Genomic DNA, 27,965 nt, shown 5'->3' on the forward strand with positions numbered 1-27,965 from the left:
TAAGAGTTATGGCAGCAGGTATTAGTTTTGCTGGCTTCTGGGAGAGGAACAGGTACCAAACAAGTTTGTCGTGCACAAGTAGGCATTGCTAAGGCACCTGCTGCTCTTTGAGCCCTTTGCAATAATCCACACGACAGCACTGGGAACTGCAGAAACCGGCTCTTCTTGTTCGGTGGAGAAGCATGCCTTTGCGGTGTCAAACCCATGGGTGCAAGTCACAGCCCACAAGTCACAGCAAGCCTTAGTTTCTCCAGCTACCTCGCTGTTCTCTGTGCTGCCCTCAGCAGACGTTTCTTTGCTTTGGAGAAAACAATTTTTAGGGGCTTGAATAATGCTTTAGGGACTTTTATAATGGAGGGGGTCATCCTCCTCCTCTTGCTCCAGTCTGTATGACCACCCACCTATCTAAAGATTACTAGAGCCTTACATTAAAATGGTACTAGTTAGGTCTCTAGAGGAACAGCCTTTGTAACAAGCATTCCTGATAGGCAATTTCAGTGCTCTTGAGATTTTTATCCACGTGACTGACTTGGCACAGTATAATGGTACCAGTCTCTTCCCAGCTATGCAGGTGGAAAGGTGTGCCCGGCTGCAATACGCAGAGGTATGGGAATAGCTCGATCATAACATTTATTCATACCACAGGCAAACACAATCACTGAACACAACGGCCTTGAGGAATTTTCAGAATAAAGCACTTGCTAGATTTAAAGAAAAGCTCTTCTCCTCCCTCGTTTATCAGGAAGGAGGAAAAGGTTGCTTCTGCTGATCAATATTTAAAGAGAAAATAAACTAGACAAATATTTACATAATCCTTTTGTGAAAATTTGCACTGTATTTGAACATTATTATGAGGCCACAAGATTTCTAACAAAACCAGGCACACGACAACTGCAAATGATAGGTCCTGCTTTTTTGTTTAATGACAAAAGAATGATTTCAAATAAGTGTACTAACACGGTCTTTCATTTTCTTGTGGTTTTAGAGCCTAGCAGTTGCATTTCTCAGTTTTCAACCATGACATTAAAAACCTTGACCAAAAATGAAGAAGAAGCCAAAAGCCTCAGCAGTAAAAACTGCAACAATCACATGCTGCCAAGAGCTGGAGTTTTTAAGCAATCATTTGTAGAGAAACAGTAAGCATCGCCCAAAGATCAGTTTTGACAAAAACAGTGATCCTGAAAAGCRTTAGCTGAACATTAGCTACATGATTAAATAAAAGTGACAGATGCATCCTTAATATTTAGTTTAGTTAAAACTCAGTTTATCTTACTTTTTCATCTTATACATTGCAGACAGCTCTGCTCTACCACAACAAGTATTACAGATGCTCACGTTACTTAAAAGCTATCACAGGCAGATCAGTCTACATAGTCAGAACAGCAATGGCAATCTAGAAGTCTTTAAGAATATTTAACACTTCAAATTTCCCAAATACAGGAAGACAAACACACCACGACTTTCTCTTCCTCTGCTACTTCATCTCTAGAGGTATCATACCACACCAGAGTCTGGTACACATCTTTCCCTCGAGTGGCTTAGAAGTGTGTTTCTGTTTCATGTATTATTACAAGCAGCTTCTGTTGGCTGACTGATCAGACACTTCACAAAAAATAGACAGATTCTTTTTTTTCCCCTCCAATTTGCCATTCTCATAAYGCCAGCCATACCTGCCATACTCTGAAGAAAAAGGCATTTTCACTTGCCATAAAGTTGACAACTTTGCTGTAGGAAGGAAACAGGGTACCTCAGACAAGCACTCATCCCATTCATCATTTCTCAAAATGCTCGACTAGTAAGATCAGAGGAAGTTATTTAGGTTTACGTTTCTAGCTTTTATCTTGTTTTCAGAATTAGAGCTGATRTTCAAACCACAATTAGAAAATACAACGCTCTTGTACCAGACAACAGCTAGCAAGTTTAAYGCTAGGCCATTCACGTCTATCACCTTAAGTCAGGTCTAAGCACTGCCAGCTCTTACTGTGCTCACACTCTCAGACCACAGGCTGTATCAGCAATCTGTTGTGTATACAAATGCTATGTTGTGAGATATCTGCTTACTTTTGGAAGCAGTCAGAAGGATAAAAATCAGTATTAAACCAACATGCTCCAGGAGAGAGTCAAGAAGGCTAGAAGCCAACCCTAGAGAATTTCAATCCCACATTGCTTTCTGAACCATATATTCCTCTCGGTTAAAAGAGGAAAAGAAAGAGTTAACTCTAGCCCTAATGTGGTCACTCCAGAGTGACAAAACTGACCTAAGCATTGCTAAGACATTTTTGGATTGGTCCCATRGGGCTAAAAGTTTCTCCGTAACACAGTTGGAACATTCAGGCCTAAGATTCAGCAAGAATGAGTAACTGTTCAGCTGTTTACATGTGAAAATCAAAATAGATTTGGCATCTGGTTAGTTTTACTACAGATAGCTGTGACTGTGGACAGCCACCACAGCTACTGAGCATAAACAGCTGCAATTTGTCCAAGGTAGTCAGTTTATTTTTTAATTTTGAGGGCAGCAATCCTGCACAGCAGTGCTTATTTAAATCTACCAGTCAGCATCTCATGTAAAATACAAACAAGGATGTGCAACCAGATAAACACCTTCAGTGTATTTGTATGAAAAATTTCAGCCTCATCTTCACAGTGGAAGAGTTCTAGTTATTCCTGTATCATCCCAGATGATGTTCTGCACACCTCCTGCAGTCTGAAATTCCTGGAAATGCTGGATTTCCTGAGTGTAAGCACAAGACTGTCACTATGTTCCCAAGTGGCCCCAACCATGGCAGCAGATGAGAAAAAGGTTGCCACTTGCACAGTCAGCTTCTGGCCACTCTCCTTTCCKAGGGCTAGCAAGCCATATCTTGCTGTCCTGCCACAAAAACTCACCCAGCCCACAGCATGCTCCACCCAGCTCCCTTTCCCACAGACAAACTGGGAACAGGCTGCCACCACTTGAACAAGTCCRTGCTAAAAAAGTGGTAGCTGGGAACAGGCAACTACTCTTGTCAAAACAGTTAATTTCACCCACTGCCAGCTCCCAGTGGGAAAGCCAGCTCTCAAGAAAAGGGAGCCCAGCACTGCTTCTGCTGCCTCCTACCCCCTCCCATGGGATAAGCAGAAATCCAGTAGGATTTGTTAGAGTAGTTAGTCTACAAGGTGGAGGGTAGGCACAACATTTTTGTTTTAAGAGTTGAGATGTTAATGGAGAATGGATAAAAATCAGTATCAGCTCGTCACATCGGTATTTGTGGCATGTTTGTCAGCCTCTGCCTGGTGAGCCCTGTTCTCGCAGTGTTGCACAAGAACTCAAACCACTAATGTGGAAGCAGATGGATTTCTAACTTGTGGGGGGAGGGGGAAGCTTTCTTGACATTTATCAGAGGAAACAACTTTAGGAAAGCCTCATTGATTTCAGGTAAATGCCAGATGAGGGAAGAAAAGAGTGTGGAGGGAAAAAAAAAAACACACAATTTGAAGTACATGATTTCTTCTTTGTTAGAAAGAACTACCTACCSTCCTGGAAAGATGGAGATGACAAAAATTTCTAGCCTGAATAACCAAAAGTTCAAATGTATGTCAATCTTCACCATCTTCATCCCTAGGTTTCAAAACTATTAGGTTACTAAATTAACCAACAGTACATGCTTTCTGCTTGTCTGACAGTTCTGGCACTGCTCAGCTTTTGCTGAAACCAAAGGTTTTCTTTTAAAGGATACCTGAGGATCTCCATCTCATGATTTCTGGAATAGAGACCTCACTATCCTGGTTCCTGGGACACAACCATATCAAAACTGAAATCTCCTTGCTAGTTTCCTTGTGAGCTTGTGAGAGTCACTTCTCAGATCCATCCATGCTCTCCATAGATCCTCCACCACAGTTCCAAAAGGATCTATTTTCCTTTTGGGCATATTATGAGGCTAATTCATTTGCTTTTGTAAATGCTGCCTATAAGCTTCACCTTACCTTTAGAATTAATTTCTTTTAATAGCAGTGAGAAAAGAAGCAGCATCAAGTTGTCAGTAATTTGATATTTTTGTCAGTCAACATTGGAAAGCACTGAACAAGACATAACAAGTAATGTCYACATATTTGATCATTCATCTATAGCATTCATATGTCAGTAAGCTGAAATCTTCCTCCTCACTTCACAAACACTGAATAATTTGCCAAATCAACTGATTTTTTTGTTGTGCAGATTCTGTTGTGCTCATTTTTGTGGTATGCTTTTCATGTTTAGTAATAACCATGAGCTAAGCCACATGAGCCAAGATGCACAAGGATAAATTAAGCAAAAACACAAAAATTGAAAGGTTAAATATCAAATCCCAGTAGGAGTTGGGTACCTAAACAAGATTTAAGAGTTTGTGGCTCCAACTCCAGTGTTCTTCTTACTTCTAGCTAAAAGACTATTCACTCTGTTTTTCCTTTGACATGACCTGCGAAGTTTGCTTTGGAAAAACTTAGYGTACTGTCCTGCTTTTAGAGAGAAAGCAATGCAGGACACCAGATCCCCAGAATTGTCTGATTCTAAAAGTGCTCAGACCTAAGGAATTTCTGACAGTTCTGAGCTTAAACTTTAGGGATTACCGCAAATGACAAGTGATGCCTGCACATCCAATAAAAGTGTGGTTACACCCAAGACAACTAGTTCCCACAGCTAAAACAACAGTTCTTGAATTTCTCGAATCAGTTGGCAATGCAAAAGTAATAATAATAGCTCRATATCTTAAGAGCAACCTTAGCTGCCAGGATAGCCAATCAGCCATTGGCCTCTTAAGAGTAAATACRCCCTCGGACGTTTCGTTGTGTCATGGGCTCATGGGACTGCTACTGTCCCCTACCACTCTTTATATTYGTGTGTCCTCTAGGGAAAGGAATGGTACCTCCCTTCCTCCTGCCCACACTCTGCAATCCCGAGGGAATAAACCAGCATGGTATTTTCAGTGTAGTCAGCCTAGGGAAGCACTACAGGCAAGTTAAACAATTTCGTGGGAGCAGGGAGAAATCAAAATGAAGGCAAGGAACTGGATATGCTTGAAGCAGGAACGTGGATTAATGGACTTCGTATGTTTGTTCGGCTATCCTCCTGGCTGTTTTGCCGCACGCTGTCAGAGCTTGTAGCATTGAGACAGCCCAGGGAGAGTTGTAGACTGTTGAGTGGGCTTCCCAGGGCAAGGGTGTCCAGCCAGAAAGTAGGCCCTGGCTGCTGACAAAGTCAYGTAAGTCAAACTCATTGTATGGCTAGGAATAAATGCAGTGAGGCTACCTGCACTGTACTATCATTCATATCTTTCTCTATTCACAGCCCAAATGAACAAGCTGAAACTTGTCTTCATACAAGCGAAACTGTTCTGATCAACACCCCCAATTCACAAATGAGGTTATCAGAAACCCCATGCACAGCCTCAAATGTAAACTCCAAGATGGGATGGGCAGCAGGAAGCTGCTGCCTCGGGACTACGCCAGCATGGTGCTGTCATGCCACCCAGCACCTGCTACCAAGCCACAGCCCACATCCTGCAGCAGGCTGCAACTCTCACAAATTTTAGGTAAGCARCAGGAAGGTTGGGCTCAAAGTCTCAACCAATGATATATTCTTTTCTTAAAAAGTATTGATATAAAGTATATGCCAGATCAGAGCCTATTTGAAAGTCTATGAAGAGGAGATCAAATGCCAGATGTAGGTTTAGGGGTTCTTTTCCTTCACAAAACTTAAGTGAGCTGAATGCCACCTCCCCTGCCCCTGTACACAGGCACCCGTAGGCAAACAACTTTGCAAGCAGATGGAGAAATCATACAAAGGCATCATCATGGCTAGTACGCCCAAGGAGCTGGAGGCTCTGCACCTGTCATGCTTTGCAACTTAGGCAATTACTAGTTCATGTGACAAAACAGCATAAAGTCACCATCAAAAAATAGTGTACCTGCCTATACCATTAGCATTGCTTCCTGAAGCTAATCTGAAGTACAAGATAATATTGTGTCTCAAGGGTATATTTTCCATTTTACTGAAGGACAGTTTTATGACCCTATTTCTTCCTTCCTCTTTTTAGAGAAGGAATAGAAAAAGCTAAATTTAGTACATCAATGCCAGTGATAATGCCTTTATTAGTTAGTATGCGGTCTGCAACAACTCAGTGCTGACTAGTTTTCATAAGATCTGAAACAACATAAATTTAGGGGGAGGGAGTTGCACCCTACTTTGATCAGTTCTGAGATCTAAATGATATGTTTTAATTTTTTTTAACTAGTTAAACTTTCTAAACATAAGGGGCTCACTAGAAGCTACATGCAGAGCTTGTAATTAGGATGATGCAAAGCAGTGTGTTTTATCCCGTGCAATTTGCTACACTTTCTCATCCAAAACTCAGTACTTCCAGCTATTTGGTATTGTTCCACCTTGACCCTTCTCTTTCCTCATATGGGGCAGATAGCATAGTTCAGGTACGAACTCTTTGTTAATTCAGTCACCTGTAGGCTAATCCAAAAAAGCAAATATTCCTTGTCCTCAAAAGAGTATTTTCAGGTACTTAATTATCTCAGACTCYAATGCCTAGCATCTTTATACATTTTTCACTCTCCTAATCTAAGCAGTATTAACTAACCTACCACAAGCTCACTCTGAGTTCCTGGACTTCTTGAAGGACACAAGGTTTGAGCCCAACTCTGTTTCGCTCCTGACYTGTGAAAGCATTTTAATCACAGCTGCATCAGCAATTGCATGAACTACATATACATTACCTCTATAAGTCGGTCTGGTTCGCTTCCTTCTTCCACAGGAATTAACTGTGACCTTCCATTCCGCTCGTTGTCCCGAATGCCAACAGCAACCTGAGTAGCCTTCAGACGCTCATATTTATTGCATGCTGAGCCACACCACTGATAGATTTCCTATAACAATTAAAAGCACCYGCATTAGCGATAAGTCATGAAGCAAAATCATAAAATTAGCATTTTATTAATAGCCACATGGTATCACTGGATCTGAACTATTAGAACATCATTGAAATACACCAACTTTCACTAGTTGTCTTTTGAAAAGTATTTCTAAGTCATCTATATATTGATAATATGCAAGATATTCATGCAGCGTAATTCACTCTACCACCCACATTATAAGGTTGCTCAGTCTCCAAATCACCCGTTCTGGTTTGATTGAGTTATATCCCAAATAGGTATGCRTCTTAGGCTATCTGAACAACCCGAAAATCTTAAGCTTATTATCACAGACTTTTTATTTTGTATCTGGCAGTTTCTCGTCTAAGCTATTTCAGCAGTGCTSGTTCTCATCTCTGGCAAGGAAAGAAAAAGTGAAGTAATTTCAAAAACCTTAAAGAAAATCCTGATGGAATCTGCAACTCTAAAGCAAAATAAGGTCTTTATAACTAGTTTTTATCCTGATGACTTTTTGCTGTAGAATGATACTTGTCACTTACTGTGCTGTATCAAAAGTTGAAACCAGCTCARTGTAGGTATCTTCAACTGGAAGATTCTTCTACAGGGCTCGGCTGCTCTAATGCACATGGAAATTTACTGACCTCAGATTAGCATGAGGTCTTCCCAACTTTAGTTATCACAAATATCTTCATAAACAACTTGCTTAAGAAAAGCCTATGTTCAGAAAATACAGCAGCTGAAAAGTAAGCTGCTGTCACAGGAGCAATTCACCCCKTCATGGTTGCCCCCTTTACTGGGAATGCCTCAGCCACAGCAGCAGCAGCTCTCCAGGCTGAACAGCGAGCTGCTCCGGTGGCAGCAGCCCAATCCTAGATACTGTTTCCAGCCCTTCCTATCATATGGCTGAAGGGATGTTGCATAGGTATGCTCCTCACATGAGGAGGGAAAGCAGTTCATCTGGAGCTGACTTATCCCCATAACCTCTCAGGAAGGAGGGTCACCAGAACYGGCCTGACACTGACACCTAGTCCAGACAGACTTCAAGCCAAGCACTCCCAAGTTTGGATAAGCTCTGTTATTCATCCTGAATACAGAAATTTTCAGGACAAAGAATTTAGGTTTCAGTCTTGAAAGTTGCTGAGAGAAGCCAGAAGATAAGATGCAGAACCACTAGAGGTTGAACTGGAAAGAGTTAGCCAAAGGAAGTGGATCAGCTTCTGCTGATTCTTTTTCCCCTCGTTTCCAGCTTTTGGAGGGAAGTCACATGATTTTTTTCCAGAGTTCTAACAAGTAGCCTAAACAGTGTTGCAAGAACAAGAGGTAAACAATCATTTTCATCTTCAGAACTGGTTTGTGTCTATGTATGGTACAAATAACAGTAAGGAAAAATACTTAACTGTAATCCTCATCAAATAAGTTACTAAGGTCTAAAAGTTTTACTGGGTGTATATACAGCTATATGCCGTTTTTTGAATATATATTTGTGCTATTTCTGTTGTTATTATTCAATAGTATTTGAAGTGCTGGCATGAGACAACTGAGCGATAAAGTACAGCTTCTCAGCACTAGCAGACAACAGCTTTTAGAATCCAGCTAATATTAATGGCATCTGCATGACAAACAGTCCACTAGTAATTTCTGATATTTTTCATCAGCTTAGACAAAGAAACAAAACTCGCTGATCTCACAGTCAAATCCCTTCCCCTTCCTTTGGAGGGCTTCCTTCGAGGATGATGTTTTAAATTTATTTTGGGACTATACAGATTCCCAGGGCTGGATCCTTTTCAACTTCTAGATGTTACACAACAAAAGGCGAGCTGAAATCCCCATGGCTTTACAAACTTGACTGTAGATCTGAGACAAGAAGGAAAAGAAATTTCCACATTCTGGTTCTAATCTAGAATCTGGAGACACATACTTGGCTTCACGTCTGAACCTTGCTTTAAATCTGATTAGATACTTTTATCTTTTCCATAAGAAMCTACCTGGATACTCAGAGAAATAGGATCTCCTGAAGCATTAATGAAAGCTTGCCTTGGGTGCATGTAGAAAGTGAAAAGTCTGTCCAACCAGATTTTTCAATACAGTTACTATTGATACGCACTTCAACTTTCCTCTCAAGTTTTGGATGACTTTCCAAAACAAACTCCTCCCAAGATTTCAGCACTCAGGCTTATTCCTGGCCTCTCTTCCTAGCTGAGCTTATCTGAAGCAATTGGGGGGGCGGGGGGGAAGACCATTGGAGATCCAACAGCAATAAATAGAAATTCCTTATTTCCAGTGCATACCAGAAGCAATAAGGAAGAGGAAGAAAACACATACAGAAATAGCCAAGGAGGCTAGGGAGATATTGCATTATCCTAGTGCATAGGCTGCAACTCATGAAGGTCACCGAGAAAGGTGAAAAGTTCATTTTCAGTTGTGCATATCAGTCTGCTCTTGGTTTTTTGGTAACTGGCTGTGCAACCTCAAACAGGTTACAAAAATCTTTCCAGCATTCCCATCTACAAATTGAATGTTATTTATCATACTGACCACAGCAAACAGACTTAAACAGTCATCATAAAGTACAAAGACCTCTAGTTCTCAGGCAATTAATTCACACTTTCCTTTAACATCTCCTAGCAGTCCCACTGCTAGATCWGCCCTGACTAGCCACCATTCACAGGATCTTCTCCCAGTTTTCTTTCAGTAAGCAACTAAGCCGGGCTCTTGTACAAGCCCGCCAGCTGTATGCTTCAAAGCAGCTTGAGGAAGGGGAAAGAGCTTTAAAGATCTACAGCAGCAGACTCCACATTTTTGATAAACAGACTTCATTTTCTTTATGGAATCCATACCTCTACAGGAAAGTATGCAATGAGTTTAGTCCTACAACAGTTTAGTTCTTTCAGACTCCATAATTTGGGTACTACAGGTCCTAAACTGTTGCAAGAAAGATCCCTCAAATAGCAAAATCATTTGCAGAGTGAATTCTGAAAGCTAAGTTTTTTATGAAAAAAAACACACAATTTCATTTTGAATATGTGGTTGTTTCAATTTCTATGATGCAAAGAAAAAAAACTGAAGTTTTTAAAACTATATACACTTTTTAAAAAATAAATCAGAACAAGTAATTTTGGGCCAAACTAAGTAAAATTACAATTTTATCAGCTCTAACTCCAGGAATCCTGTCCAGATTTTCTCCWGCAGCAGAAGCTTGGCTTGAACAAGCAGTCAGTCTGAAACATTCTTGATCTAGAGCACATACASATGAGCAATATCATTCCTAAGCCTCATCTTCCCCAATCGCTTTAATAGTGATCAAAATGTTGGAGAAACAAGAATCTGAATGTTTTCAAGCCCTTGAAGGTAAAGGCAACATTCTTTATCAAAACTCTAAAAATTAAACCCTCAAGCATGAAACGTGTAATTCAACAGAAGGTAATGAGCAGACAAGCCATGAAAGTTTACAATAATTTWATTATATTTAGCACAAGAGTGTTAAACTAAATACTGGCTTTGCCTACAAGCTTCTAGGAGTTTAGATTTAGTTATTTCAGTTCTAAATTGAAATAACTTTTCAATTAYTCCAGATAACTCATTCTGAGGCCTCAGGTAGAAATTCAGCTAGATATTTCAAATTTGTCTTCCCAATACAACTGATTCATTTCAATCTCCAGGTATACTTTTATGTATTTAAATCCAGATAAAAGACTAAGTCAGAACAGTTTCTTGACAATGTTGATATTTATAGTTGCATTTCCAACACACCTGTCCAGAATCATCTAGCTACCTATGTCCAACAAGCCACTCAGCTTTTTGCTTGCATTTTATTATTCACATACATGTGTCYAAAATTAAGCAAGTGCTGAACTAGGGCCATAATATAGTACTCAGCTCTAATTCACTCAGTTCTTCCACAATTCTGCAACTGTATTGCACCTTCACTAAATTTAGCCTTGTTTTGGTAACCTTATTTTGAATTGGCAGGCTGACAAAAAAATCATTTAAATGAAATTAGGCCTCAAGAGTTCACKCCCCTTAAAAAAAGAAAAAACTTCATTCATCAGTAACTCCTTTGCCAAACACTGTTTATTTTCAGAAGTCTTGCAAGCAGTAATTTTTAAAGTCTGGTTAGCAGAGTTTAAGAGAAATAGACTACCTATGGAAGAGAGCTGCTCTGATATCTGATATTCATGGCTCTCAATATCAGTATCAGTACTGGATCAGTGAGACAATTAGCAGCTCAGTATAAGAAAGTGTTATGACAAATAATCAGTGACCACCTGAGTGTTYAGCAGGCAACTTAAGCTATCAAAAAAGAAATCTTGACATGTATAGAAGAGAAAGGTGTATAATTGCTAGAGTTTACAAGGGAAACAGTTTYAGGACTACAGTACAAGTTAAAAGCTTAGCTCAAGTCATCTGAAATTCATGATTGGTCTTTAGAGGCAGAAGTCCAGGTTTCCTTCTGGTTGCTGGATTCTTTTGGATTCCAGTTTGTTTTTGACTAAAGAGAAAGTGGGTCAGCTGTTCCCCTTTTCATTGCAACTTCAGAGCCAGACTAGTTTTGTTCATGAAAGCACATCACACCTCCCCACACATTTCTGAGGTCTGAAGATTTAGGGGAAAGGGGCTCAACACCTGCACACATAAGCTACGAGGAACTTAATAATCAGGAATCTGAGCTTTTACTGCCAATAGCTACAGCTTTTCAAAGCAACCTTGAGCCAGTCACATGAATTTACTACAGTGCATTAGAGGGGTGCAACACTTCAGCCACACAATTACCCTGTAGCACACTTGTGTAGGAGGTTGTGTAACAGATTATAAAAATACCTTAGCACTTTCCCCCGTACTTTCACAATCCCTCTCCAATACACCTCCTGCCTTCCTTTTCTAGCTCTTACTTGGATATAGAGCAAGAGAAAACAAAAACAGAAGCTGCTCATTTCAGAAGTGACATAAAAACAAGTTTTCCCTTCTGACACAGCTACCTCTGTATTCAACTGGCAGCCTACTCAGACTGGAGGCAAATAAATTACACTGAGTGCCTATGTCCTTGCTATGAATCTGAGCCAGGGCTAAAAAAGCAAAAGCCAAGTAGCATGGAGGACCTAATTTAATACTAGTTACAAATACGCCCTGAACATACAAATGTTTTAATCCTATCCCTCTGTTCAAGATCCTAGTAACTTCCAAGTGCACACTGCAGTATTTGTTTACTCTAATTGAGAAAGGCATTTAAAAACTAAAATAGATTTCAAAAYTCTGAAATAATTTTGTGAATTTTCAGTTCTTAGAAAACAGCAGAGTAYTTTAAAAATGTTAAAGCTTCCTTCATCTTAAAATATCAAAGAAAGCTTTCATTAAGAAAAGACATCAAGCTAAATATCACAAGAAAATATTCCCCCTCCATTCTTCACTGGCTGTCCCCAACTGAGCCTAAGCCGTGCACCTTTGCCTAGAAGATAATGTCAGCTCACCTTAAAAAGTTAGCACTTCTAGTTAGAAGTCAGCATGACTTAGCTTATGCTGACTTAATATGCATTTGTCAGCAAGTTGTCTTTGGTTGGAGTACACCAGCGCTACGTATGCAGGCACAGTTACAAAGCAGAGAGGCTTAGTGAGAAGTTTCAGCCAAAGCTGCTTGCTCATATGAACTCCACAACTCACAAAAGGGCTAGATGCCAGGAAGAAGAAAAAAAGATTTGTAGGGTCATTATTGCCCTAACTCCTCTCTTCTCCTAGGCTTAGTTGCTTCTATTATACTAAATAGAAACAGATCAGAGCTTTGGCAAATAACCACATCATAGAAAGCCACTATAGTGTTTTGCTGGTGTGCTGGTTTCTGTTGACTGGGCTTGCACAGAAAGGAGATGGGTCAGGACAAGGGGCACTGGAGTGCAGGAACACCCAAAGGAATTGGCCAGATAACAAGTCACAGAAAACAAAGCTAGAAAACCCACACATGCCAAAARTTACTCCTATTAAAAATAAGTATTGCTATGTATCAGTGTACCTAAAGTCCCACTTGAGAAGTGCAGTACCTAGCAAAGCTACAGACAGAACAAACGTGCATGAATATTTGCAAAGCTTTTGTGTCTCATCRTGCTTCTGTTGTATCAAAACAGTTGGCACACATCCGTATGGGAATCCTGCCATTGTCTTCATGGTCATTAATAAACTGTTTTGATAAGGCAAGAGCTCATTTCGGTTAAAATCTCTTCTTCATTGTTAAAGTCTAATCTTTTAGGTTAAAGTCAATGTGTAGATTAAAAGGAATGATGTCAATACAAAATGTGAACTTGCAAACAGACTTGAAAAGAGTGAGCTTTTATGGGAACTGCAAACAATGGAAGTGCTTCCCGTGCTTTTGGTTTTATTAAAGGTACTTTTAGCAAAAGCGCACATCACATCTCAGCGCTTCTCATTCAAACACTAGCTTCTGGAAGCTCTGAATGAAGACCCCTAGAGCAAGGGTGTGTATAGCTCCATTTTCAGTCAGAAGAAATGTGCTAAACCAAGGAAAAGAGTCAAAATGGTGTGAAAAAAATAACCAAGCAATAAAGCGAATAAGTGACTCAAATATAGCAACTTGTTAGTTAAATAATTCTTTTAAACAGAAACTGACATATACTGAGAAGACTTTGGGCTGAACAAGGTTAACATAGGCTTCTGAAGCCATTTTTCTCTGTAAAAATTCTTCAGCATATATTGCTGTTTCAGCTGTTCATTTCTTGCTACAGAGAAAAAAGAAAATCATTTCACATATTCATCAAATCTGCCTTTTACATTTGTTGAAACTGTAACACAGTGAGCCTTTGAAAGCTGCAAAGTTTTGATAATCCAAACCAAACTGAATTAATTCAGCTAGAATGCTGTTTGAGGGCACCATGAATGGCACTAGCATAATTATTTATAATTATACTAGTATATAGTAGTATATTATACTAGTATAGAGCATCTTTGTAATCTGYTTAGGAGTCTATTTGATCCAACTGCAATAAATTATCAAGAAAAAAGCCATCAGATGTGTCAGACAAACACTATATTTATTTTTTGCTCTTGCACCTAACTGTTTTGTTGGTGCATTCTTGGCCCATTTGTTGCTGTTCTCCAAGGGTGAGTACCAGTAAGGTAGCCAAAGTTAAAGCAGTTCAAGGAGCAATGCAATACATTTCCTACAGCACTAGGAAGAAAACTAACCTAAGTATTCATGTATACATTGTGTTCAATCCACCAGAAGGTATGACAAGCTCTCAGTTATTGAGTCTCTCAGTTTTAGCCCTTTTTAGCATGCAACAGGAAAATAGCTTTCTTGTCCATATAATATGAAAACTGCAAATCATGAAACTTAACAGAAAAAACAGGCTTATTGTTCTTCATCTGATGCCTTTGAGAACATGATATTTCCAGAATGATGAAGTTCATACTACTGAAACTGTAAAAATAATTGGTTCACAGGAAAGTCAGATAACTAAGAACAGTAACACAAGATGCCTGTTTACTAAGATATACTGTGCATAGATATAGCCATATTTCCCAGCTGTTAATAATCTATTAAGATAAAGAACTAAAGCCACTTAGTTCTGCAAGCTCTGCTACTTGTTTGCCAACTCTGTTACAGCATGACCAATATTCTAACTCTCAGTGGAGGAAGACTAGGGAAGAGGTTAGCTGTAGAAGAAACATGAATAAAAACAGGAAAGTGGTTGATAGTGTCAGAAAAACAGAACTAGAATCTTACAGTGATAGACTCCCACATGCAAGAATCTGTTCCTCCAGTCCTGTTTATTCCCAGGCAGTCACTTTTATTATAAAGTGATTAACATGCTGATTAACTGGTTTCTTGAAAGTACTAGAGAGATCCCCTAGGAAAGAGTGCAAGCAAGAAGGGAGATTACATAGGCAAGCAAAACTACAACTGTACTTTGGGTTGCAATGTGACATTGACTCATACCCAGTAGCCATAATCATTAACAATGAAAGATGAAGAGGACAGATGCTTGTTTAAAAGCAGAAGTTATGTTTAGAATAAAACTATTTTAGTCTATAGCAAGTTAACAGTTTAAGTGATAAAAAGCTAGTCTTTCCAGTGTCTTTGTGAGAGCCTTCTCTTCCCTACTTGAACTTATGCAAGATTATGTGAGAAGCTCAAGTAGGAGCATACCAGTGAGTACATGGTCACAAAAGCTTTATGCAGTCCTATGCCTCTGTCCTGACATCATGATTTTCACTTGTGATTTATGAAATTTTTGTGAAGTCATGTATGTCAATTGCTATATTGCATAGCAAATTCATTTTCTTAAACACTTTTCATGCTCTTGAATCTCAATTCAGCCACCTCTTAGCTGCTTACAGACCACAGTTTAGAAGCACTACCCTTAAAATGAGAAGGATGGAAAACTGAGTGCAGTTTACCTTCAGTGTTTACYTAACTTTGGGGATAGCTACAACCTAGCCTTCTAGCATTCCTGACAGCCACTTCCTTTGGAGACAGGAGTAAGATTTTCAACAGAATTATGCTTGTACTGCCAAAGTTTTGGCATAGGTCAAGCCCAAGCTCAGAGAGCTGCTCAGTATTTATCACCCACTGTGCCCTTATTTTTAGGGACTGTCTCTCAATTTTCTTACAGTGAATAAGTGACATGCAGCGCTCTTCCTGTCTTCTGCAGTCTCTTGGCAAGTAGCGCTGTTGCTGCTTCCCATCAAGAAAGTCAGTCAGAATTAAACCTTACTTCACAAAAATCAGAACTGCCAAGAGAATATTTTTACAGATCACGAAGAGGGTAACTTTAGATGGCCTTCCTACTATAGAGGATCTCCTCAAACTAAGTTGAGGAAATTTCAAAGTCAGCTGATCACTTTTCAAGCAGTTTTATTATATTGCTACTCCTATTGCTCCTGCCATGCATGTTTTGAAGATGCACTCTCATGGACTGGCAGACTCCAGTCCTTCCCATATAATCAGTGTCCCTCAATATTCCATTTTGCACAATCCCAGTAAAGATCAGTGTGTCCAGGGTAAACCTCAATACTGAAGACTTTCTCACTTCTTTAGATCAATCAGTAAGAAAAGTGACAAAATATAAGCATCTAGCACATCACTTCAGATACATATGCTATATTAAAATATGCATTTGGCTAACACTAAAATAGCTTAGAAAAAAGTATTATCCACTGAACACCACTGATTTCCTTCCCTTCCCCAGTCATTCTTCATGCCTTCTCCTACTGCTTTGTGTTCCAAAAATTTGTCTGATGATTAAAAAATAGGAATGTGGCTAAGGAAAGATGGCTGGACATGGTTGCTTCCATATCACCCATCCTCCAGAGGTACAGGGGACAGCACAGGATAGGGCCAGTTTATGACAGTGAAGAGCTGCAAAACATCCAGGTGGAACAAGGAAGAGTTAGCACCCTCCAGCGAACTTGCCTCCAGTCAAAAGGATGCAATGAGTGGCATGGCAGGAGACCATAGGTTCTAGGTGGGCTCAAACAACTATACCAGGACAGGAGGTGCTAAGCAACAACCAACGTTAGGCTCTTCACTCCATGTCTTGTGCAAAGAAAGACCTCTCAGCAACTGCTCTGTACTTCAGTTGCCTGCTCTGTCCTAAAAATCCTCCTTACAAGGGGACTCCTAGATTCAAATGCAGAGGTGGACTGTAAATCCCCTGTAAGGGAGAGGGGAGGAAATAAGAGGGTCTGACATTGCAGACATCATAGAATTCAGCATATGAATCAGTATGAATCATATGAACCATCATGAACCACTCATTGCACTGAAGTGTTGAAATTGTAGTGGCTGCAGTGCTCATTCACAAGCTTACAGAAGATTGTTTGGATAGAGGTCTATATGCATTTCCAACAGCAAGTAACTCAGCTGCAAAGAGCAGAAAACACATTTGAACTTCCTTGACTGGAATAGAAAATAAGTGCTCAAGAGCTAAATAGGATGTGTTTTGATAAGATCTGAGCAGGATGCTTGAAATACTCTAAACAAATGCCTTGTTAACATAGCTAGCTATGAGGTGAACATCAGAACCAAGACTCTCTGAAGCTAGCTGGAAATGCACACAAAAGCTTTCCTACTTAGGTAATTACCACCAGCAAGGGAAGTGTTAGTGGCCAATCACTGCTTTGTTCCCCATTAGCTTTTTTTAATTATCCCTTATCTGTAAATTTAAAATATTGCAGTAATTGAACTCAATGAAAAAATAAATGATTTCTTATTATATTAGATAACTGGTCTGATGAAGTTAAGAGGAAGTGGGCTGCACAAGCAGTTTTATAATGCCATGAGACCATCTCATTAGCTAAGGGACTCAGAAAAGTACCTCTTGGAAATTCATCTTACTTGACAAGCTACAATAATTTGATATTAAAAGTACTGGCCATAAGCTCATTATTTCATGCCATTACTGCCCATTATTCCATTATTCTCAGCTGATGGTTCAGTAGTACCCTGCAATAAATCCCATGGCTCAGAGCAGCCCTGTTCAACATTCATTTTATTTCAGTTAAGAGTAAAGACATCTCCTCGAGCTAAAAGCCTCTGTCTCTCAAAAAATAAAAAAWTAAAAAAAAATAAAAAAAGTTAAGAGCTCTTTGATGTCTTTACAATGGAAAATTTCACCTAACAGTTTTCTGAAAATAGTGTCATAGTGGAAATCTTGAGCAAGTTCTAAACATCTGTTTCTCCATAAACACTTCAGCTAGACTTGCAAATGTGTTGAAATATTTAAGATTAATGTGCTTTGCAACTTTCAAGAATTTTTTTCAAAGTGCATGAAGATGAATGAAGATGAAATCACTACAAACTTATAGTGGATGCTGAAACAGTTCCCTGTCCCAAACTTGTTTGTACATCCAAGAAAATCTGTCCCTCAGAACAGCAGTAGCAGAAGACTAAAAGCCTATCAGTCATACGATTTGCCCACTAGCCCTCCATAGCATGACACATGATATAGACGTTGCTCCCATCTGATCTTTCTTCCTGCAAAGGTTACATCACTGCTTGATCTGTCTTATCAAACAGGAAGCCGGAAGCCAGAGTCAGTTATACTAAAAAAGAAAAGGCTCACAATGTAAATTCAGTATTAGAAGTCAAGAAATTAACATGTTATTACATTTAGCTTGTTTAATGACAATGCTCTCTTCAAAGAGCACATACCAAAAGGAATGAACCAAGATACACATGTAATACCACTGGATAGCTATAGGGCATTTGAGTGTCATTGCCATGTCTGCAGCATGACATTAGCAACTACTTTATGCAAACTGAATAACCAGAGTTCACTAAGGGCCAGGACAAGTGGAAGTCATGGCATTCATCTGGATCCAGAAGGTCTCCACAGGGAAGGGGCAAGAAAAGCAAACCTATAAGCACCCACATACAACCAAGCCCTGTGACAGCCCAAAAGCAGCATTTTCTACCAACATGTAGCTCCAAAATTCCCTACTTCCTTTCACAAGTCTCCCATGGGAGATGATTTGGATCTTCTATGCATCTTTAATAGGCATTACATTTAGAGATAATGGTTTGGATATTGATCCCTTAGCTGTTTCAGATTGTCAGAGCACACAGATCAGGAGGAGCTGAATGTGTTGGAAAATAGTGTTAACTACTATTATTTTGTGATCTGAGGACTGTTAAGCATGCTAAAACTCTGGCAGACAATTGGTATAGCTGCCCAATACCAGTATCTTCCCTTAAGTAAGTAAAGGAAGAAGCCACAAGAAGGATAGACCAAAAACTACTGGCATGCAGATTAGGAATTGACACTATTCTTCTAGAAGGCCTAATCCCTCACAATCCAAATGTAACACCAGGGAAAGATTTTCTGAGAAAGTCAGATTTATATCTCAGAACAACTTTTTTTTCAATGTTTTGGAGAAGTCTTCTCTGAAATCTTGAATCATCTGACCACTTCCTTTTGAAATATATAAGTTAAGACCAGTAGCTGTAGCTACCTTGCATGTAAACATTTTTTTTCATATYGAGCATTCCAAAAGGTATAATTTCTATGTTCAGTTCTGAACCTTAGCATGAATCTTTTGCCCATTCCATCTGTGGGTAGCCCCAAAGTCTTAAAGAACTTCATGTGAACATCTCAAGGTTTAAAGGAATAAAATTCTTCTCACTGTGTCAGTGAGAAGAAAAAATATTAATGCTCAAGTGTGGCATTGTCTCCTAAAGCAGAATGTGTGTACTTCATAAAACATAAAGGGCAGTTTCGAACCTGCAACATGTTGTAATACTAAAACTAATTTCTGAAGCCGAGTCTTTCAGTTGGTTTATGCAAGTGACAGATCAGTTGTCTATTTTAAGGCACAATTCAAGCCCTAGAAGAGATGCTGTAGCTCTTATTTTTCCATGCTTATTTCTCTGTGAAAGACTTACAGTTCCAAGGTCAATAATGAAGCAATCTCCTTTGTTGAAGCTGGTCCAAGCAAGGGGAACTTCGGTGGCTCGTACTACYCTCCGGCCCTTGATATGCAGAAGCCTCTGTGCCCTCAGATCATTAGTAATAACATGCTTAAATCCAGAGGCAACACCTCCTGTCTGAATAAAAACAAAGCAGCAAGCTTTAACTTCAGCCTGATTTCTAAAAACTTACCTTTTCGCAGCAGCTGAGAAACTAGCTGGAAAAAAAAAAATATGTGGTCAGATGAACTAGAACAGCATATGGTTTTAACAACATTCAGCAGACCAGATAGTCATGGTGCACACTTCTGCAGTTGAACTCCCTCATGTTGTGAGCCTTTATCAGACATCACTCTGCTTTCAAGCATGGGGTTGGGGTGGGGGGGGGGGTTATATTTGGTGATTGAAAAAGGAGAAAGCACAGGATCCACAGCACTCTCCTCTGCATCATCCTAAGGTTAAGGCAATGCTGAACCGCACTGCTAGGACAAAACTGAGCAGGTCACTGAATAGGGACTGATGTAAAGTAAAGGAATACGCAGTTTTTGGGTGGATTTTCCCAAATTCTTAAATCTCAGACATTTGGGTAGTTTTAATGACTGATTATGTCTAAAGGGAAGGGTAATTCCAAAGCAGTCCTGAAGTTTTCTGAAATATTTGCTCCTTAGCAGGCAACCAAGCAAAGAACACCAAACACCAAACTATGTGAGGAAACAAAACACTGATTTTAACAGCTATAAATAGCTATAGAGCCTATCTTATTCCTGTAAATTGTGAGGAACCAGGCTCCTGTGAGGCACTGTTCCCAAGATATGCAGACCCTGGGCTGGAACAGCCAGCTACTCTCAAATAAAGAGAAAAACAGCAGGCAGGTCCCTGTCAAATTAAGGTTAAAAACTTCAGCTTGATTAGACTGACAGGTTAAAAACCTTCATAACAAATTAGAAAATACTGACCGAGTGATGACTCCCAGAGCATCTACTAGTTCTAAGCAGCTTATAGTCACTGAAGTTTAGTCACAGAAAAATGCATACACTATTTTTATTTCTTAGAAGATTCATGACTTTAGAAAGGAATATCTGAGCCACTGTTACTGAAAGAATAAAGTTACTGCTCTAGAAGTGGCACAGCAAGGAGGCTGACATTAGAGCTGACTGAATGTCAGCCTTCTAAAATATAAAAGGTTTTCATTAAAAGTATTTTCAGGTTTTTTGTTAGCCGTTTCAAAGATAAAGATAACAGCACTGGTACTGGAAAAGGTATTCCATACAGCGTAAGTACATTCTTTTAACCAAAATAAGGTGGCCTAAGCCTCATTCCACTGTGTYCATAAATAACCATTTACTGGATTCTGGATTTGAACAAAGTAATCCAGTCCACTGCACAGAAATGGCTTATTTGAGATTTATTACCTCCTAAACACAAGAAGTCCCAACTGTGAGCTCCTTGAGTGACAAGTAGGAAGTTTCAGGGCAGCTTAATTTTGGAGAAACATTTGGGCCAGGTTTGCAGTTAACAGCAAAGGCTGGTAAACAAGCTGATGTACTCTGTGCTAGTACTGCACTCAGTTTAGTAGAGGTAGCACAGATCTAGTATCATTCAGTATTAAGAAACAGTTTCTTAAACATTCAGTAGCATACAATGCAAGGTGTTTTTTCAAGTCCATTAAAGATTAGTTTCTACTCTGGAGGACAGTGTTACATATTTTAGAGTATATTTCCTCAGCTAGCTCTTTACCTTGTACTTAATTCCTCCTTTGAAATATCCCACAAATTCAGTAGACTCATATCCTTGAATTTCTCTGCTCTGTACAGGCTTTCCTCCTAAGTAATCATCCATCTGAACAGCAAAGATAGCCGCAGCTGTGCTTTCATCTTGGGTACATTCTTTCCCTGAAAGAAGATATTATTTCTATTTAGTACTGACATGAACCTTTGAACACTGTTGTAGAAATCATTTCTGCAACAGCCAGACATTGTCTGCTGCATCTCGTATGGTCTGCATGTGCGGTGACAGAGCACTACATAACCTTGACCACCGTCAAAAGCACTATCATCTTGACCGTTTCTTAGCTTCCTGCAAACAGACTTCATACGCTAAAACCAGGAGGCAAAAGCTGAATATCTCTCCCCTCACCCCCTTTAAACAATAATATATCTCAGTGAAGCAATTTCAGCATAACGTGTCTGCAGACGGGTGACTGTGCACTCAAGTTAATGGGAAGACCCCCAGAAAGGTAACACAACAGGATTGATTAGACAGTAAACCATATTAACAGTAGGAGAAGGCTGACTTGCTCTTAAGCTATAAAAGTTAAATAACATCAAGTGTGTCTATTGACACAATAGGACAAGCAAGGATATTTTGCATCAATATATATTTTATTAGATCACCTGATGTAGCTGAAAGAAAAGCAGCTTTGGGACTCAACTACAAAGTATGCCCTGATGAGCTAAGTACCTTTTAGTTTTCCCTAGGCTGTGGCAAAATGGTCTTCCTGACCTAGTGGGTGGATGATCTAGTCACTATGCAAAGCAGGTTGTATATTAGAACAAGATCTAAGCATAGGCAATGGGAGAATCTGATCGTGTGCCAGGCAGGGGCTGGGGTCACAGGAGGCCCATCAGCAGGACGCAAGGAAAGAGCAAGCATGGCAGAGGCAGGGGGACATAGTGCTTAAGGGCAAGCACTGGAGTTGCTCCTTGCTCTCTGTAGGAAAAAAAAAAAGCTAGTTATCAGTAGCTCGGCAGCACAAATCCCACGTGTAATATCCTTCCACCCACCAACCCCTTTCCCAAGCTCCCACAACACTACTCCATTTCTGCCAGGRGCAATACCACCACTGCTATGGCTTTTGTGGGGCATGAGGGCACTGAAAACCTACAGGAAGAAAGCACTAAGGATGAAGTAGATTCCAAAGGGACCCCAAATAATGGAAGTAGAAGGAAGAGAAAGCAATGAGGGCTGCACAGAAGAGGTAGAAAATTACTGAAAACAGTATGCAACCTAAGAACCTCTTAAAAAACCCTTCACTCAAGTGACCCGTATTGCCACACCACAAATTCTCTCAGACCTCAGTCTGCATAGAGTTACTGTTAATGTTTTTATATGGTTATTCATTTCCATTGGAACTGGATCCTTTAAATTTATTGTTTTRATTATACAACAGGGTTCAGATTTCAAGAAAACTGGTTTTGGAGCATCATTGGATACCACTGGATATCAGAACCATTACCACAGCTCAGTCTCACAATATTGCTCAGTTGTGCAATAAAGTAGCCAGCAAAAGCATATTTAAAAAAAAAGTGAGCATCAACCCTGATGCAGTGTGTTCTGTTCATAAGGAAATCAAGTTTACCTTCTAGTCTAAAGTACAAGCAGCTCTAAATAAGCCCCCTTCCACTCCCTGCCCTGGTACTGTAGAAGGAATTTGACCAGGATTGATTCTGGTTTACAGGGAATTGGTCTCAATCCTTCATCTTTAGGGACAAGGATTAAGAATAGTTAAAAACACACCACTTGCTGTAGGCAAAATCTGCACAGGCCACTGTTTTGCCAAAGAAGTTTGAAGCCTTCACAACTATGGACTTCACTGTTGTAACAGGAATTTGGGTTACTGGGCTTGCCCTTGTTAACTGAGGAGAATTAACTTAGCTATCTAGAAAAGCACTGTTGCCCATAGTCACAGTTTTAGGATACACAGGTGTAAGTTTTACTAGGCAAAAGAAGTGAAGGGAAGTGTTAGAAAAGTCAAGTAACATAACTTTTGAAATATCCTTTCCTAAAGCAAACCATTTTATTGCAACATTGGGCATCTGTATCTGAAGTCTGTTTAAGAGATGGAAGTACTTAAATCRTTTGAGTAAAGATTTTCTGAGCATTAGATAACCAAGAAAAATAATTTGAATAAGGATTTGAGTACTTAGGACTCTAGTCTCAGGCAGTAGCAGAGATTTGATGAAGATTCTTGATTTGTTTTCTTTGGAAAGAAAAACAATTATTAAATTCCAGACACTCAAAATCTTTTTGCTTAAGTGCATCCAACAATTGTAAGAAGATAAACTACCATGCAAGCTTTAGCTCTGCAGCCAAGAGAACAGTTTCAAACTAAACTTGCTTCAGAGCTAGCTGTACCTTTCCTGTAGGATAAAAAGATCAGGTGCCTCTCTGCCCTGCAAAGTCCTTAAAAAAAATATCCCTTGCACTGTACACATTCAAGAGAAAACAAAGCTAAGGAAGCTATCCCCATATAGCTAAGAAAACGGGATACAGGTTGTCTGCACAAGGAGCATTTTTCAGTTCCTAGCCTGAGTGTATATTCCAGCTGTGTCATTCAGATTTACATTCCAAAGCAAAGCATGGAAGTCAATCCTCTGAATTTGGCCAAGAAGCCAATTGTGGTAGTCTTACCCCTTTGCCTTATTCTAACAATGAAATCATYGTTTTTCTAAGAAAAAGAATTGGAGTGTCTCAATCTACAGATTCATAWTTTTAATAGTACAGTCAGTTTAAACCAACATATCTCCTCTGGTCTTTTTCTCTATTAGCCTCTATTTTATTTCCATATACCATTATAAGTAGGTGTGGAAAGCTACAGTTTAATTCTTTTAGCAATAACATCACCATCATGACTAGTTATCAGAGAGCTTCCCTAAAAGCAATTTTTCATCAAAACAGGAGCTCCATTAAGGAAAAAAAAATAGATTAGCTTAAACCAGTCAAATATAGCATATTTAAAATTAGAGAATACATTTACGATAACTTTCATAGCACTGAGTTACAAAATTAGAATACAGCAATCCTAGGACACTGTGCTAATAAAGACTAACTTGCAGTAAGTGAAAAACAGAAAGAACTAGTGTGCAAACTAAAACTGCAACAAATTATAACCAACAAATTCTGCATATTAGTGACATTTATCTGTCTTAATTTTCTGAAGAAATTTCTGGAAACATGCCCACCCCAATTTGAGATGCCAGAAGGAGAAAGTTTAGCTGTATGCAGCCTTCTTGGGCAAAGAGCGGGCCTTGGGCTGTTAAAAATGTACATTACCACACACACATAGGCCTAGGCATGAGACTTTAAATTTTGGCCATTTCRTCCTAGAACAGCACTCACAGCACAAGGCTGTATCAAGGTCACTGACCACCCTCCTATGACCTAGACATCTTTTCATTCCCTCACACATACATGCCCAAGGTGTTAGGAGGCAGCTTGCTGCCACATGATACAGAAACTCAATGCTTCGGTTTTATTCCGGATTGGGGGCGGGGGGGAAAGAGGAATGTGCATACAAACTCTGAATCCATGCAGATTCAAAGCCAGCACACAGGAGGCCCACACAGATGAAGGGTAGGAGCTACAAATGCATCAAACAGCAAGGCACTAAAGAGTCCGAGTATGCAAAAATGTCCAGAYCAGAAGGACAGTGTGTAGTAGATGAAAAAATCCATAAGGTTTCCAYGAGTCTAATTTCACAAGATTCTTTCCATCCCAAAGGTCGACTGGGAATTTGACATTAGTTACTTCTCAGAGGCTTACAGGAAGTTTTAAGAAGATGGAGAGCTTTCTGGCCTCCTGCCCAAACTCAGCTGCCCTTTCCTGTATACCTTACACAGGATTCAGGTCTCCTGTTGCCATTACACTTCACTTCCTGCCCACAGAGCCCTGCAGTAGAGGGCAGGGAATGCTGAAAGGCTCCTGCAATTTCCAAGCTACTATATGCACTGCTGTCAAGTGTCTTTTGCATAAAGAATGAAGTGCAACCAGGCTTCTTGCAGCTGTTTGCAATACCTGGATATCACTACATCAGCACACAATGCACATCAGCATGTTCAGCTGGGAGGGTTAATAAGAGGTTTGAATTAGTCCCAGTGTTGGCTACTATTTTGATTTCAGTTCCACAGAGGTGAGGACTTTCCACAACTTTGAGAGTCTACTTTAGCTATACATAAATGCTAAAAAGACTAAGTACCCACTACAGTACTGACAAGCACTAACATCACTAACAAAGGTCTCAAATGCAAACCCTGCTAATAACTACCGGTGCTGCTGACATATCTGCTAGAAATTCATTTATGCTGCTTATACTCAGACAGATGCCATCCAGCACCCAACTCTGTTTCTGTGCAAATATTTGAAGTTTTTCTAGTTTCCCTTGCATCAATGAAAAATCTCAGCTTTATTTGCTATTGCTTTTCTACACATCCAAAAGCACATTGAGATCCATAGGAACTCAAACATTTCAAACACATTAATGTTACACATACTGACCTGTCAGTGTGCATTCTTAGAGATGACTGCGTACAAACACAAACCTCAGGATGAGGAGAAAAGACAACAGCAATAGATCTCAGGCTGCTGCACAATGAACCACTGGGGTCAGATGGCTCAGTGACTAGCTAAGAAAGTTTCAAGAAGATGAAGTCAGCTAAGGATGTACTAACCAGGATGCATTTTATGTCCAACTTTTACTCTACCAAAACTCTATGCTAGGCAAGGGTCACAGTGAGCTGTATCCCTGTTGCTTAAGGAGGGGCTTTGCCAGGCTATCACATATAATATTAGAGAGAATGTGCTTTTACAGTCTGGTGACTTCACCTCCAACCCCTCACACTGTATCATCAGAAAGCAGTTAGCCTAGCTTCCACTTCTCCAAAAAAGTCAACATCCAGACACCAGCTAGCATAACATCATCAGGAGGAGAAAGTCAAAGTAAATTTTTAGTCCTAATGGAATCAAGGAAAAAAAAATCTTAAATTGAATACAGGCAGGGATTCACTCTCAAATCATGATTGGATGCTGCCAGCACTTAGCTTTAAACCTTCACCACTCTCACAAACAATACCACAAAGCAAGCAAACACACACCCCCTTCTCCACCCCATTTCTTCACCCCCAGAGGCCCTTAGCACACCAGCAGAAGCAGTCAGGCTTGGCATCAGCCCAACCCCCAGCTTTAGCCCCTCTTCTGTTACTTAAGTGCCTCAACTTAGAAACACCACATTTTCAGCGCTTAAAAATAAATAAATAAATAAATAAAAGTTCATCTCCCGATGCCCCGGAGCCCAGCAAAGCAGGCAGCAGCCTCAGGACGGGCAGGAGCCGAGCCCGGGGGTGCAGCCCCCGCGCCCCGGCCGTACCGAGCCAGTAGTGGAGGCGGTAGGCGACGGCGCTGCCGCGGCGGGCGGTCAGCAGCACCAGGTACGCGTCGCCCACGAAGAAGTCGCCGTGGCAGCCGGGGGGCACCGGCACGAGGTCCAGCCGCTCGATGCGCCACACCTGGAGCCCGCTCTGCTGCCCGGCCCGCGCGAACTCCTTGTGGTACAGCGCCGGGGACATGGCGAGCAGCGGCGCGGCACGGCACGGCGCGGCACAGCGCGGGCCCGGCCTCCGCGCCCTTATAGCGCCGGCGGCGGCGGGGGCGGACCCGCCCGGCGGCCGCGCATCTGGGCCGGGCCGGGCCGGCTTTTCCCGGCCCGCTCGGCAGCGCACGGCTTCGCTAGTACTAGCTGCCTGAGCGAGCCGCAGGTCCCCCCCCTCTTCCCCCTCCTTTCCCCTCCCTTTTCCCTCTTTTTTTCTTTTTTTCTTTTTTTCTTTTTTTCTTTTTTCCTTTTTTCCTTTTTTCCTTTTTTCTTTCTTTTTTCTTCTTTTCTTTCTTTTTCTTTTCTTTCTTTTTCTTTCTTTCTTTCTTTTTCTTTCTTTCTTTTTTTTTTGAGATGTCTACAGATTTGCATGGTCACACCTCTTCTTTCCATGCCCCGAAGACATTGCAAAGCATGTCATAAATAACCGGCCAGTTAGAGCCTCTGTTGCTGCAAATGGACGACTTTATTCTAAAATTAAACGAAGGAGGGGGAAAAAAATCATCACTGCGCAGCACAGCTGACCTAACCTATTAACTGCGGGTGTTATCTTATGCCATTTGCTTGTGTAATTATCCTATCATCTGCCTTGTCTTTGTAAGCTGCTCTTATGCAAATACAAAGAGTTTTTATAGCTTGCATTTGCTGGCAGACTTTCTTTTTTTTTCACAGTATGGAAAGGCAGAACCGCTGTTCTCTTCCCCCATCCTATACTTTTATTTTGCTTGTTCAGAATTGCCAGGAATGTTGTTTCAGGAGATAAAAATGTATTTTGAAGATTCCAAATGAAGAATTTATGTATCAGTTTCTCAGGAAACAGAAAGCATCACTCGTGTTTTTTCTCACCATGCAGCAACAAGGCAAAGGAGTAAAACTCATTTCCTCATTGTCTATCCCTATATGATAGGGATTTTTATGACATAAAGATTATAACAGATTAATTGCTTTCATCTGACGTTGACAGGTTAATCTACCGATTAATCTGGGCAGGATACAGATAGGCAGAGTTCAAGCTATCAATAGAGGAAATGATACTTTTCAGAAAGGGCTGTGTTTAGGTCCATCGTCTTACCCATCCAGCTGAATTTTCAGGCTCATGGTTTCCCCGCTGACTTCCTTTAGCAAGTTATTACAGGACAAGGAAACTGCCTACCTGCCGGCAGATCAGGGCTGCCCCGTTAAGGAGGGTGATGAGGCGTTGCTAAATGGAGCAATGTACTTAGAGGAGATCTTCTCTGGCCACAAGTTAAAAGTAGCACCACATCTCAGACATACTTCTTAGCCATCTTCCCT

General features: G+C 40.3%; 1 protein-coding gene across 2 annotated transcripts in view; it reads right to left on the bottom strand.

The window, feature by feature from the left end:
* SCIN (scinderin) overlaps positions 1-26,764 on the bottom strand; it is a 54,288-nt gene extending 27,524 nt beyond the window's left edge. The window contains exons 1-4 of one of the 2 annotated variants that reach the window (XM_085316422.1): positions 26,451-26,764; positions 21,047-21,201; positions 19,286-19,447; positions 6,742-6,891 (exon numbers count right to left, since the gene is read on the bottom strand). In XM_085316422.1, coding sequence (XP_085172548.1) covers positions 6,742-6,891; positions 19,286-19,447; positions 21,047-21,201; positions 26,451-26,649 — 666 coding nt within the window. In that variant the 5' untranslated portion in view covers positions 26,650-26,764. Of the gene's footprint in view, positions 1-6,741; positions 6,892-19,285; positions 19,448-21,046; positions 21,202-21,769; positions 21,831-26,450 lie in introns of those variants that run through there. The other variant, XM_085316415.1, reaches the window with a different exon arrangement.
* Between the last annotated feature and the right edge of the window lie 1,201 nt (positions 26,765-27,965).

This window comes from Rhea americana, unplaced genomic scaffold, assembly GCF_003343005.1.
Source record: "Rhea americana isolate MKP2758 unplaced genomic scaffold, rheAme1 scaffold_112, whole genome shotgun sequence".
Lineage (NCBI taxonomy): Eukaryota > Metazoa > Chordata > Aves > Rheiformes > Rheidae > Rhea > Rhea americana.